The sequence below is a fragment of the Pygoscelis adeliae genome, unplaced genomic scaffold (genome assembly GCF_000699105.1).
Source record: "Pygoscelis adeliae isolate BGI_AS28 unplaced genomic scaffold, ASM69910v1 Scaffold3, whole genome shotgun sequence".
In the NCBI taxonomy this organism is placed as follows: Eukaryota; Metazoa; Chordata; class Aves; order Sphenisciformes; family Spheniscidae; genus Pygoscelis; species Pygoscelis adeliae.
Genome location: NW_008824446.1, coordinates 520,345 through 534,404, shown reverse-complemented (window position 1 = coordinate 534,404; position 14,060 = coordinate 520,345). Strand labels below are relative to the sequence as shown.

At 34.6% G+C, this 14,060-nt stretch overlaps 1 protein-coding gene across 1 annotated transcript in view; it reads left to right on the top strand.

Moving 5' to 3' along the window:
• GPHN (gephyrin) overlaps positions 1-14,060 on the top strand; it is a 211,087-nt gene that overhangs the window by 56,893 nt on the left and 140,134 nt on the right. Inside the window, exon 4 of the mRNA XM_009321000.1 lies at positions 6,887-6,979. Within this exon, the coding sequence (XP_009319275.1) occupies positions 6,887-6,979 (93 nt within the window). The remainder of the gene's footprint in view (positions 1-6,886; positions 6,980-14,060) is intronic.

The following is a 14,060-nucleotide window of genomic DNA, read 5'->3' as shown; positions in this document are numbered from 1 at the left end:
TCTGTTGAGCATTGCGTTTCAGTGCCTACTTTTTTTTTCCCTGTTTTAGGGATAATTATCATGAATAGTAGCTTTTAGAAGACATGAAGTACTTTTTTAAAAAAGGTTACCTTACGGGCTGCATAGGTATGTTGAACCTTGAAATATTCGATAGCTGCAATATATTTCAAATGGAAAATGCCTATAATTAAATTTCCATTTAAAAGTAAGCCATTTAGAGAGTACATTTTTCTTACTTTCTTCCTTTAGTTTTGCATTTCAGTAAAATAGTTGCATTTTTACGACTTCTTTTAATACATTAGTTTAGTATTTAGAAAACTGTTTAGAAAAACAATGCAAAATTACTGTGATGCTGAAAACTGTGAATATATCTGTAGAATCTTCAAAAGACTACTAACTATGTTCAGTAAACTCTCAAAAGATGAAAAGGTCTGTTTAGACACATTGAGATATGTACTTGTGTTTCATCCAAGTCTCTTGACTACAGTGATTACACTCAACATAATCCTAACATTTCTCTTACTTTCTGCCTTTTGTTGGTGGGGGAAGGAAAAAAGGGGTGGAGGTAATAGAAAATGTTGAGTGTATTTTCATGGTGTTTTAGTATTTTGTTTTCTGATATTCTTAAATCATTTTGAGATTGATTACTTGCAAAGTTGTTGTTCCACACATAAGAATATCTTCATGCCTCTACATTTCAGCGAAGCTTTCAAGCAATGAGAGAAGGATTGTGAGCGTAAGAAATAAAACCTTCACAAGAAACAGGGCAAAAAAAATTACATTAATTCCAAGAATATATTAACATTTCTAAGGCTTTTTTTCTTTTTCAAACTGAAAGTTAAACTCAGCTCTTTATCTTTCCTTCAGTGCCTTTGCTTTATGGGTATTCATGTTCTTGCATGGTCCTTAGTACTTGATTTTCCCTTTTAAATTAATAGACAAGCCATGGTGAACTGAACAGAGAAGATTAAAACTCCTAAATAATACAACAATGAGGAACAATTGGGTTACTTTTACCTTTTCTTTTTCTTTTTTCCTGCTTTGTATTTGTGTGCTGTGACGTGATTTTCTAAGTCATGCAGTTAAGTATGCTCTCTCATGCTGTAATATCAGGGATAATCTTTAGTGAGCTGGGGTCTGGAGTACTTCAAGCCACATGACTAAGTAAAAGTTGTTATGAGATCTTAATGTGCCAATTCCTGTATTCCTGAAACTCAGTGGTCAAAATGACATGCAGTTTTCTTAGCAAATCTGCAACTATGCAGACTTCCTCTTCTTTGATATGTTTTTCCATATTCTAATTCACTATAATTTCTTTATTATGATGATGTTAGATAATCATAAATGGAAATTATCTCAGACACCCTTCTAGCTCTTTTAGCATGAGACCACAAAGTGTGAAAGAAAATTAAATTGATATTTAACGTGGCTTTTTATACAACAATTCTTCTTATTTGACTTGGATTGCTAAGGAAAGCTGTCATTATAGCTTTAAGAACATATTGTTATATGTTTTTTCCTTGCATTTTGAAACATACTGTCCTAGAGTAAACAGGATTTATTTGCAAATATAGAAGTTATATAATTTTACAAAGCTTGTAGTTTTAAGATCATCTGTGCTGGAGAACACAGACTTTTGCATTTCTCAGCATTATCAGTAGTTTTTCCCAGAAGCCGCAATGGTCTTTTCAGTCACGTAAAGTTGTTTTGAGAACTTCTGGATAGTATGCATGTCTGTAAAACAGCTTATACCAACTTACTTCTGTTTCAAAGTCCAATGTAAATAAATGTATATTGTTTCATAATTAAATTTCATATTTAACACTGATATTTATTCAGCAATTTCAATTAAATTTTAACATTTTAAATGGTCCTTCATATGTGATTAGTGGTGCATATAAGGCGAAATAACTTCGTTTGCACTGTGCTAGAAAAATTTAGTGTGTGCCAAAATACCAAACATCTTTGTTAACTATAAAATTACATAACCAGTTTCAATACTGAATATATAATGGAAGAATTCTGTATGGATTCTTTATGAAAACCTGCCTGTTTATATTATTTTTAGCATTTTCCTATTCTTTCCTAATAAATGTTTAAAATGGTAACAGTGTGCATGTCATATTCCAGTGGTTAAGGTGTATGAAAAGTATGCGTATGTATTGAGAATTATTTTTACAATCCTTGTATTATGAAGTAAATGACATTGATAAAAAAAAGGTGTACATGTTAATCCCAGGAATAAGCACCATAATATTGATTTGCAGGAATGTATTCTAATCATTTTGAAAGCATAAACACGTTGGACTGTTATCACACTCTCATAGCAAAGTGACAGCAAAAATATGACAAAAAGAAAGACAAGAAATACCATATGACTGTAGCATCATAGGAAAGGAACAGTCCTCAAGACCTCAGCTCTTCTGTGTAGGCATTTATTCTGATCCATGGTGACCATTTTTGTGTGCTTTGTAGTACTTCTGCTCCAGATAAGGGTATTACTCATAGTCTCAGTACCTATGGGGAAGAGCAGTGTACAGTACCAGTAAGAGGACTGGAGGAGTCTTGCAACTTTTCTCACGTTTAAATTCCTGGCTAACAGCATATTTTATAATACTGTGTCAATGAATGGATGCCTCTGTCTCTCTGAAAAGGAAGTAATTAATTACACATGTAGAACTGCTGTACTCCATTATTTAAGTGAAGTAGCAATCAAGGAGAGAAACGTAGAGTGCCCATGATTGTAATAAGGCTTTATTGCAAGAGACTGCAAAAATTTACTAAGATAAGTAACCCACAAACCTCAGTTATCTCCAACAATCAGGGAACTGTTCCTTTAACTCCAGAAAGGAATCCCTATTTGTTTCTCCTGTTCACTTACTTGCAGAGATTAGGGGATGGTACATTAATGGAGTTACAAAATACCGCACTTTGCTAACCATGACCGTTGTGCATTCTGTGAGCAGAATGCACATGTTTCTTACGTATCATGGCGGGGGCGTTATCCCACAGAAATTATTAGTAAGAAACAGTTACTAGAAACACAACAAATACATAATGATAAACGTGAATAGCTGCTGGAAAACCCTACCAAATTAAATTATGATATATTTTCTCTCTCTTGAATCCTTCAGATCAAGGCTGGGTGGTTTAGTGAAGAGATGCTTGAGTCCTAGAATTTGTTTTAAATACAGGAGGAACTGACCAAAATTCTGTGACTTGCCCATTGCAACATAGACTAATGGCACTTTCGCATCTTGGACATTGAGATGCTTAAGTTACCTCCACAGAAGGAAATACGTCTGTAAGTGTTATAGCCATTCACTGACTGAAATGTCAGCTTAGGTGTGGTGCCACAAGAATACATCTGTACAGCTTTTGGACTTAGTGTGTCTTAATGTGATGATGCCTGTATGGATTTGCAAGCATGTATCTGTGGTAAACATAGGGTCTCTGCACTGTGCCACACACTGTAGGCATTCTTTCCATGAGTAAATGATCTTTATTGGCCTTAAAATCAATAAATTTACATGTGAAAGACGAAGAACTCGGAGAAAGAATGAGGCAAGATTTTTCTGCATTGGTGAAATCAACACTGGTCATGAGAAAATTCAAACAGATCATAAGCAAAGTTTTTGATGAGCAGCGTTGTAACTGAAATAATTTCAAGATTGGGCAGTGCATAGGAAGTCCAACAAGTAGTTCCAAGTTGGGAGAGAGAGGGGGCTGATTGAAACAAGAGCTCTTTGGAGCAAGAGGTAGATAGAAATAAATTGTATGTTAGACCCAAGGATTTCTTACTTATTTAAATGAGAGGAATTTAAATGTATTTGAAAGAGAAAATACAAAGAAATAGGTAGAGAGGACAGGGCACCAGATCCAGTCCAAAGCTTAAGGAGGCAACTGGGCTGACATTTTATTTCTGTGCAGCAGAAAAACATAATTAATATAATTATTCTGGGACTTCAGTGAAATCTGAACAGGTTAGAATCACAGTTGTGTGCTTTTGAAATAAAAATGTGTCTAGAGGAACTGACTGTAATGACTACATTTCTCCTTGTCTACCTTGACACTAGAAAATAACTGATAAAGCCTATTTTAGGATATTAATTGTTAAAAATATTAAGCTATTGGTTGTTTTTTTTCTGGAGGTCTGTAGTTTTGTTCTGGCTTTTTAAAATTTGGTAGTAATTTTACAGTACTGTTTTCAGAGCCAGATACTGTATTTTGTATCCATCAGCATAATTCCATTGACTTGAATGGAGTGACAGTGATTTGCAGAACCTGTTGACTTAGTCTCATTTATCTTGAAAGCTTATCATCGATGAAACAATAGAAAAGGAGAAAGATGCACAAAAATTATTTAATGAAATTTTCTCTGATTGAAATGTTATATAATAATTTTGTTTGTATAGCATCAGTAATGCCAAATATCAGGTCCCTGGCCTAGAGGAATTCTCAGTTGAAGACACAGCAAATTCAGTTCCATGCAAAGCCAGTGGAGAATCTAGCTGGACTGCTGGCAGCAGCAAAGTGAATATGAGTAGCCTTTTGTCCTCAATTGATGGGGGTGGTGCTTCCTTTTTTAGATACTTAAAATGTCAATGAGAATGTTTTGTGGGATAGAGTTTTGTGGGATAGAGAGAAAGTAAATAAGCTGAGTATCAGTCTCAGGTATTTTTCCATAGTTTTAAAAGATCTAAGTGGTACAATTTACACTTCTGAAATACAATGAAACCCAAACTTACTGTCTCATAGTCAAAGGTTGTCTTACTGAAATCTTATGTTTCTTTACTATAACTAGAACTTGATAGAGAATTATATGTCTGCCTAAGTACACTGATGGAATAGCAGTAGTAGGCATTTAATTATTGCTCAGTTTATTTGAAGAGTTAGGGTGTATACTGATTTCTTTAGCTTTTTGTAGGCTATCAGATGACTTTTTTTTCCCTGTTAACTGGAGTATTATTGAACTGTAGCAAAATCAGAACAGAGGAAGGGGATTTATTTTCTCTATAAAGCCAGTTGGAGTTTGGCAGGTTTTATTTTATCTGAAGATAAATGCTTCATTAAAAAAAACCCACAAAATCTCTCCCTCCTGTTTTATACTGACAAATTTTTCGTGATAATTTTTAAAATATATACAATATTAAGCTCTAACTTTGCCAAACACCATTTTTACACTGAACTTCTCTCAAGTATTCTCTGAAATTTGTAGCTGTTCAAAGTCAAGACATAAATGTTTCTAGATGATAAAACAGAGAAGATGCCACCTCTTTAAAATAATTTTTCTGGTGCATATCTATGTTATTGAAACATACAATTTTAAGGCTTAAAACGCTTTTTACTACCGTAATTCATTTAAATAGTTCATTTATGTACGGGTCTGAGACATTATGTGTGTTCTTTTCTCAAGCTTATTTGAAATGTTCATATAACCAGAAACTTCTGGCAAGTTACAGCCCACCTAAGTAGAGTGCCGTAAGAAGATGAATGTGGTTTTGATAAAGAGAAGAGATAATGCAAACAGGGAAGTGGAAGGAATGAGTAAAGAAAGGAGAAATAAAGACAGAACCTTTGGCTTTGCCACTTCTTCAAGTAATCCTTGGATACATTTGCACGATGGGGCTTGCAGGCAGACACAAGTTTATTCTATCTACGATTTGGAAGAGGCTGTATATGAGCTTTCTCTTAAGTGGAAGTTACATAGCAGTGTTAAACCTGCAGAATATACACCTGAGGATTAATCTAAATTGGTAGTACTTTTTAAAATGTTCTGGGCAGTTCTATGACCATCAACAATATTTTAAGCTTTTTTAATCAGTATATTGCTCCGATTTGATTTTATGATCAATAATATGCTTCTAGCCACCGGTCACCAAAACAGTTCATTCCTCCCCAGTATAATAGTCCAGAAAGATAAATGTGCCCTAAACTTTTTCAAAGAATGAGGTTTCTTTGCTAGAATAACGATAGCTGTCTAAGTAATTGATCTGACTGATTTCTGCAGGTGGATACTTTACTGTGTAATACATGACTGTGCTTCATGTACCACAGCTAATTTTGAGCTCCAAGCAGACATTCTGCTGCTGTGCAAGCCTACTGTAGAGTATGAAGGATAAGTGATATAATCAATTGAGACTAAATAAATTTTCTGCTTATGTCATATTTTCATCACTATTTGAAAACTAGTTTAAAATGTCATTTAAAAAATGAATGCAAATCAAATTAAACACTTCTCTGGTATCACGAGTTCTCCAGTATTGTGAATCATTGAATATACATGACAGATTTATTAAGCTTTCTTAGTCCAGCCTTGGAATTGGTATACACAGTCCTACTGAGATGTTGTAGGGAATGTAGAAAAGATGATTATAGATAATGTTTTGTGTTGTTGCATCAGGTGTATCATTGCATCTTTTAGTAGATAAGCTTACAAATATGTGGTTCTTGCTTTTTCCAGGCTGTTAAAAAGTGGAGCACAGAAACCAAAGTTACTGTAAATAGAATCAACCATATAATCTCAATTAAATACACATGCTCTATGAACAGGTGTCAAAGCATTATATTTGTATTTCAAAATCAAAATAAATAGTGATATAAATGAATAACTGTCAATTCTTGTTTTCCGTTCAAGAGATGGAGAACAAAATTTCAATTTCCATTTCCAAAAATATTATGATGGGTACTTGAATTATTCTGTCATATGTTGGTTATAAATAGTGGTTTAAAATCTTTATATGAAAAGCCATGAGTGATTTTACAATTCCGTATATTTATTGTGTGTGTCTGTTTTTAAGACATTTCAAGTCTTCAGGTGTTTTCTGAGATAACTGTATCCCACATGTTACTTGTTAGATCTGACAGGATTCATGTTCTCTTTCAGGAGACGCTGATAGATTGGTGTGATGAAAAGGAACTTAATTTGATTTTAACAACTGGAGGAACAGGGTTTGCACCACGAGATGTCACTCCAGAGGTGAGATAGTCCTGGAATAAGAAAAATCTGCCCTTTGGTGTAGAAATGCATGAGTCTGGGGGAGGGGGGTGATATTTTTTTGAAATTTCCTCTGTAACTTCACTTTGCAGTAGCTCTGGACAGGCCAAGTGATGCACAACTTCGAAGCAGAAAAAGCAATAGGGAATATAGCGCAAGAGAATTACTCTGACCTTGGGTTCTGACCCAAAACGATTTTCAAACTAAAATGTGGCATAGTATAATGGATTTCCAGTCCCCTTACAAAACGAAATGCTAATGGCTTTTTGGCATAATTTTCGCAAGCACTGCAGTACAACATTGCTAAGCAAAAACTTGTGTGGCTTTTGTTGTGTCCTGCGCAAGGAAAAGTGGGATAAGAGAGATCACTTAATTCTCCCTTGCAGGCTACTGCATTGGTAACTACTGCATTATAGGTTAGAGTGTGAGAGGCAGATAGTAGGGGGAAAAAATTCTGTGCAAAGCTGCTATTGCTTTGCTTGACACCACATTGTCAAAAAAAGCTAAACAGGCACAGAGATGGAGGTAACCTGCACCAGTAAATGTTGCACAGGAAATCTGGTTACATTCCACTTAGAAGGAGCTAAGGTAAGGGAAAAAAAAAGGAAACTTAACCTCATGGCCATGAGTTGTAATATGAAATGACCGTGTGATTGCTGTTGAATTATTTTGGTATTTATGGTTCCAAATTAGATTAATATGAACTTTTAAAATCACATACTTTTTTTGGTTTGCTTATGTTCACTAAAGGGCAGAATTAAGATTGAGTGCCTGAAGTGTTTATTTCCATAATTTAACATATTTAGATTTCTCTTAAGTACTCATACAAGTTTTCAATTGCTTAGACTTTCAACTTATAGTTGATTTGAGTTCATTATAACATGCCTACAATGCTTTTTACTTACAAATGTGTTCTGTCAACCATGGCTGCAGTTTAACTTTTTTCCCATTAGGAATCTAAAAATATTTTTTAATATATTGTATAACATTTATGTAACTAAACAAACATGTAAAGAAAATCCTCCTGTACATTACCTCTGATGTTTTTAGATTTATACTAGAAACCTAAGGGTCTGTGTATCAGAAAATGGGAATAGTATAAGATGACCACAGTGTGCTAGCTAGTGAAACTGAATTTGCAGATGATTCACTGTGCTAAAGCAATGCAAAAGTGAAAAGTGTTGGCTGAATTGGTCTCTTACTTGCAACCTTACTTAATGGTTTTGAAGGTTTTATTCCCAGCACTGGATAAAAGGAGGGCTGAATTTCTGCTTCAGTTTTCCTGATTTGTTACCTTTATGCAGGTCAAGCCTAGGCGGTAGTGCCAGAGGAAGCATCGCAGTCAGTGCCAAAAATTAGCCACAGATTCTCAAGCAGCATTTGGGACAAGAAATAAACAAATGAGAACTCTGCACATAAACACCTAGTATTTTCCTTACATTGCTTCATTGCTGTTACTCAAACTAATCATTTAAGACAGTTGGTGATGATTTATTTTACTAGTTTGGATGTTACAGTGAGCCATTTTAAAAATTATCTGAGTTGTTGAAGTGTCTTTAGACTATATAATAAAAACACATTGATATAAAAATCATTAATAACTTGTACTGAAGGAAAAAATGCCTTGTTTCTAAACATAATAGGTATGCAAGACTTCGGTAGGTTATAACAGAATTAAGTGTTCTGACTGTCGAATTATTCCCATGCTTAAAAAGAATTTATAGAGGACAGTATTTACTCACTTTTCACTCATTTAAGTTGGATGAACTTACAAGACTAAACTTAAATCACAGTGGAGAGATTGAATCCCAGTTTTTATTACAAAGTGGCAATGATAAGGTTTGTTCTTATGCTAGGGTTTATTAGATCATTCATTCAAACAAATGTTTTTAAGGGAAGAAAATTATTTTGCCAGTATGTGTCATAACAAAAATGTATGAAGAAGCATAAGCTTTGGCCCCATATTTTATGTCTTTTGGGTCAATGAGAGAGCCAATTCAAAATGGAAAATTCATTATGTCAACATGAAATGTGCAATAGCAAGCCTTCAGGAAAACTTGCATTGATATAGGAAATGGTTTTAATCTCTTCCATGTATGGTGTTTGTCCAGCATGCTCTCCTCTCATTACTGAACTGGTAATGAAATGATGTGATCATGACATTATGCTATTGAGTTGTCATCTTTAAGACATGATTTTAAAACTGGTAATAATTGAATCTGATACTGGAAGACATTTTAGCATTTTTCCTGAGAGTAGGGAGAGTAGTCCCTCAGGTCATATTTCAGGTGGAATGATTCAGTCCTGCTTCTCCTTAATCCTCCTGTACTTTTGATTAGAAAACACATTTTTCTGCTTTCTTTTCTGAGCATAGATACATAATTGCTATTATACTGTACAAGATAAAGTTAGTTCCTGAGAGTATTTACAGTCCCAAGAATTAATGTTAATTGAATTTTGTAATTATTGATTAAATTGAAATTAAGTGCCTAGCATAATGTGTCTATTAAAAATAACTTCTTGAAACTTCAGAAATTTATGATTAAGTTTCAGAAAAAATTACTCAGTTTCCCCACTCACTTTGCCTTTTGAAGACTATATTGGAATCATACCCGGTTATTGCAGTTGTTTCAATGATGTGTAATGACTTTTTTTCTTATAATGGAATAGATTATTTTGCGGGTATTCACAATATCTGATTTTCCTTACCTATCTCTGGTCCCTAAATTTATAGCCTCAGTCTAGTCAGTGGGTGGGGAGAAGCTTTTGAATTAGTTACTATAATTCACATTTTGAGGGGTGAGGGTCAATTGAATTAAGCAGCGTGAATATCCTTCGCCTTCTTATCTGTGTTACTAGAAGTGATGAAATGCATGTGGATATTTAAAACCCAAAATTCACCCAATGGATGGCTGAATTTGAAGGAAACTGTTTTGTAGATGTTATTAGTGAATGCTGCACTTCTTCATCTATTACGGCAGTTGATGGTAGTTCGTATTTGGACTAAAGCCAAAGAGTAGGCTTAATTTTGTAGATACAAACACTTTTTTTTTTTCTATCTTATTTTGCCTGTAATTTATGGGGGTAGTGCTTAAATCCATACTGGAAATGCTCATACAGTCAGCTGGTTGATTTAAAAAGTGTTTGTTGCTGGGCAGAGATCAGGGCTTTACATATGGCCAAAGAATAATGTCACAGCGTTTTTATCTATCACTAGGTATCCTTTGGTATAGAAAAGTATTTTCTTTATTGCTGTTGGTCAGTGCAAGGGAGAAAGGAAAAATGTCATGTATACAGGTGCTCTGCACAGTTTTCTATCTTCTGTCTTCTCTATTTTTACATTTATTCTTTTGCAAAATTGTACATCCAAAAAATTCACTTGTCTGCCCCAACAGAGTCTTCTAGCTCTTTTCTTATCCTTCGTCTCTAGTGTGGCTTGCAAGTCTTGTTTGCCTCCCAACAAAGCCTTGAGCTGTGTCACTGTGTATTCACAGCTAGTTCAGCCATGCTGCAGATAATTGTCAGCCCTGAAATTTTAAGATAAGGCTTTAGAAGAAGCAGAGAAGAGCTCTTTTCCATCGTGTAAAACCAGACAGATGTTTCCTTACAGTCTTCCTCCTTTTCCAATGCTCTGGAAAAATTATGAATGCTCTTTTGGTTCTTGCTGATTATATTCTTCAACATTTATAGACTGGTTTTAAATTTATTTAGACACGTACTTGTTTTCATTTAATCTGACAATATGTGCATATTTGTTTATTCTTTCATCGACGTTCTCCAGTCCATGAAAAGAAATCGTTGTTCTCTGGAACTCCCTCCTATTTGTCAGCATTTTTCTGAAAAAAGCGTGCTGAAGGTGAAGAAAATACTCCAAACCTAGCCACACAAAAGCCATGTCTGGAGAGAAGAAATTCTCTATTCTGCTGTGATATAAAGTCTTTTTATGTTCAATTCAAAATTGCAGCAGCATTTTTATAATCATTGTCAACTGCAAATTTTCTATCACCTGGCTTTTCCCAGTTCCCTAAGGTATCTTTCACTATTGCTGTTTCCCAGGTTTCTCCTTAGAATTTAGTGTGAATTTTTCTTCAAATTCCATTTTATTTCTACAGACTATTTTAATGTCTGTATCCTTCCATTTCTCTGTCCCAAGTAGTGTTGACAAACCTCCAAATCTCTATGATTTATAATTTTCACGTGTTCTGTCTGTTTGTTTGCTTTTCCTTCAACTTTGTTAATGAAGTAAAATGCTTGTGACACAACAGGGTATGTCATGTTATAGCCATACTCCTACAGCAACACGTATTCCCTCCAGTTTAACCCAAATCCACTAGGACATTTCAAATAACAACTTCCATTTAATAGGCAATAATTTAAACTAGAAATAATACATAGGTTTTTCGTCCTCCCTCGTTCAAATAGTGCCTTTCGAGAGGGGCAGGATTTCTAGTATTGTTCATTGTGGATGTGGGAGTACTTCTGTTCTTCAGCAATATTCAACTCCTCTTAGTGCCATACCAAAAACATCTTAGTGTTGTCACTGGGCCCAAAAGAAACTAATTTTCTTTTTACAAACTGTCACTTCAGGATGGCTCCATAGTGAGGAGGAATGAAGTCTTCATCTCACATGGGACGTTAGTCATTTTGTGGTAGGAATACTATGAAATTGTACAACCTCTAATTACCCAGGCTGTTGTTTCAGTTTTTCACCTTTCAATATTCAAGGTACCCTCCAATTTAATAACCTTTTTCAGCATTTATTTTTGTAGTCTATTTTAAGACTGTAGTTTTCCATATCTCTTAATGGAGGTCTCACTCCCCGTTAAGTTTGATTTCTGTATAGAGCTATTGTGTAATGAAGTGTGCCGTGTACGTATGATGTCTGATCCTGTTACTTGCCATCAGACCTTTCGAGAACTATTGTTCTCCATATTTCTTAGAAAACTGTGTTTCCAATCCAGCGTGCTCCTAAAGGGTCTGAATTATGAAACCTTGCCAGGTGCATCTAGGCAACAAATATGCTTAAATGGAATAGACTGCTCTGTGACATACTCCTTCCAAATTCTGTGCTACGCTGTTAGAAGTTTATCAGCAACTCTATAAGGTACCATTCCCTTTTTCTTAGCACTCCAGACAGCTCCTAGCTTATATGATTAGGTCTTTATCCATTCTGCTTTAATTTTTCAATAAAATTTACTCTTTGAAACGCTGTATTTGGTGTTATAAAAATCCAAATATATTTATGTGCCTTCTTCATTTAATTAAAAATTCTATAATTAGATTTTAATTCTCATATTTGGAAGGCATGTTATTATAGCAGAATTGATATATTTAGTTGCAGAACACTTCACTAAACAGCTATTACGAGTTTCTTCAAGAAGCAGCATTACGGAGATTATTTGCACTACACAGCACACCGTCAGGTTACAGAAGGACCTGTGTCTTGGGAAATTCTGATTTAGCTGACTTACGAAGGTGCGCTTTCTCTTCTCTTGTTTGAGTTTCTCAGGAAAACTTGATAACATGCCAGCATCACTGAAAAGCTTGGTTGTGCTATCATCAACTGCAGTTACTGCATGGAAACACCTGTGAGCTGCCAGGACAGCTATAGTGAGAAATGTGAGAGGGAAGGAAGCCAGATCCCATTTCAGCTCCATTTGCTCAACTATCAGAGGTTACACAAAAAAGAAAAGAGGGCCCTCGCCCCACCCCAAGCCCCCAACCAAAACAAAAACCCAAAGGAAGGAGGAAATATATGCAGAGAGATCATTCCTGAAGAATGCTAATTTTGATAAATAACGGATTTTGGTAAATTCTTGATATTCTGCTATATTAACAGCAGTTTTGAACGTGTTTCCTTGTCTGTGTATCCAGCTGAGATACCGGATTGAAAGGATGTATGTGTCTCAACTTGTTTCTGTCTAGATTTCCCGACATAGACAAGTATGAAGGTGGTGGGGAAAAAAAAAAGGAATATGAATACAGAGGATACTTTTGTCTCTGTATATGGGATTGACATGTCTAAAATGGAAAGCTGCATATTTTTCTAACACTCCCTTTTAAAAAAGTTTCAAATGTCACAGTGGATATAGAAAAAGGTCAAAAAATTATATGATGGCTAGGAGAGAGTCTTTCTGTGAGAGTTACACAACTCTGTTTAGTTTATCATAAAGAACACTGGGAAATAACTTGGTTTTTACCTGTGCTTTCTGTGGGAAATAATAATGTAAGGTATATACTGTATTACTATTATTAAAATACTGTGTTTTCTTTGGGAAATAATAATGTAAGATACCAACAGCTTTCTTAGCCTGCTAGAGGGAATTGTAACAATAGCTGGTGATAGGAAGCTCAAGCCAGAAAAGTCAAATAAGAAAATCATCATAATGGAAGGTTTTTATGTGTTTGGGTTTGTTTATTTGTTTAACAATGAGAGATTAATCACACAAACAGATTCCCTAAAGAGCAGCTGTATTCTCCGTTTTAGTCCTGTCAAATCAAAAGTGATTGATTGTGGGAGAGATGTCTTACGAAACTCAAGTTATCTTGCACTCCTTACAGCAGTCATGGATGATATTTAATGAGTCGTCCTGTGCGGAAGGCCAAACTAGATTCTAGCCTTACATTCTGTATATGTTAAATGAGAAGATAGTTTGAATCAAATGGATCCTGAAATTAATCAATGAGCAATTTTGTTTCCTGCGTCCAAAAGGATTATGTGAATTGCTTCTCTGTCTCTTTTTTGAAAATGCAAAACTCTGAGAATATTGGCTGAGGATTAAAAATAAATAATAATTTATAAAATTAATTTATAATAATAAATATTAGTAATTTATAAAAATAAAAAATAAAACAATCTTTTACATTATTTAACTAATGTGTTAACCTTCTGTGTCAAGTCATCTGACCATCATATCCTAAAGATAATACTAATAGAATTCCTGTTAAACAGTTGGGTATTTTTGCCCGTTTGAAGATCAACTTTTATTTGCTTTCTTTTAGCTTTCCTTAATACTCTCAAATAGCAAATAGAAGTTCTGTTTTCTGTCTTTCAAACATGGAT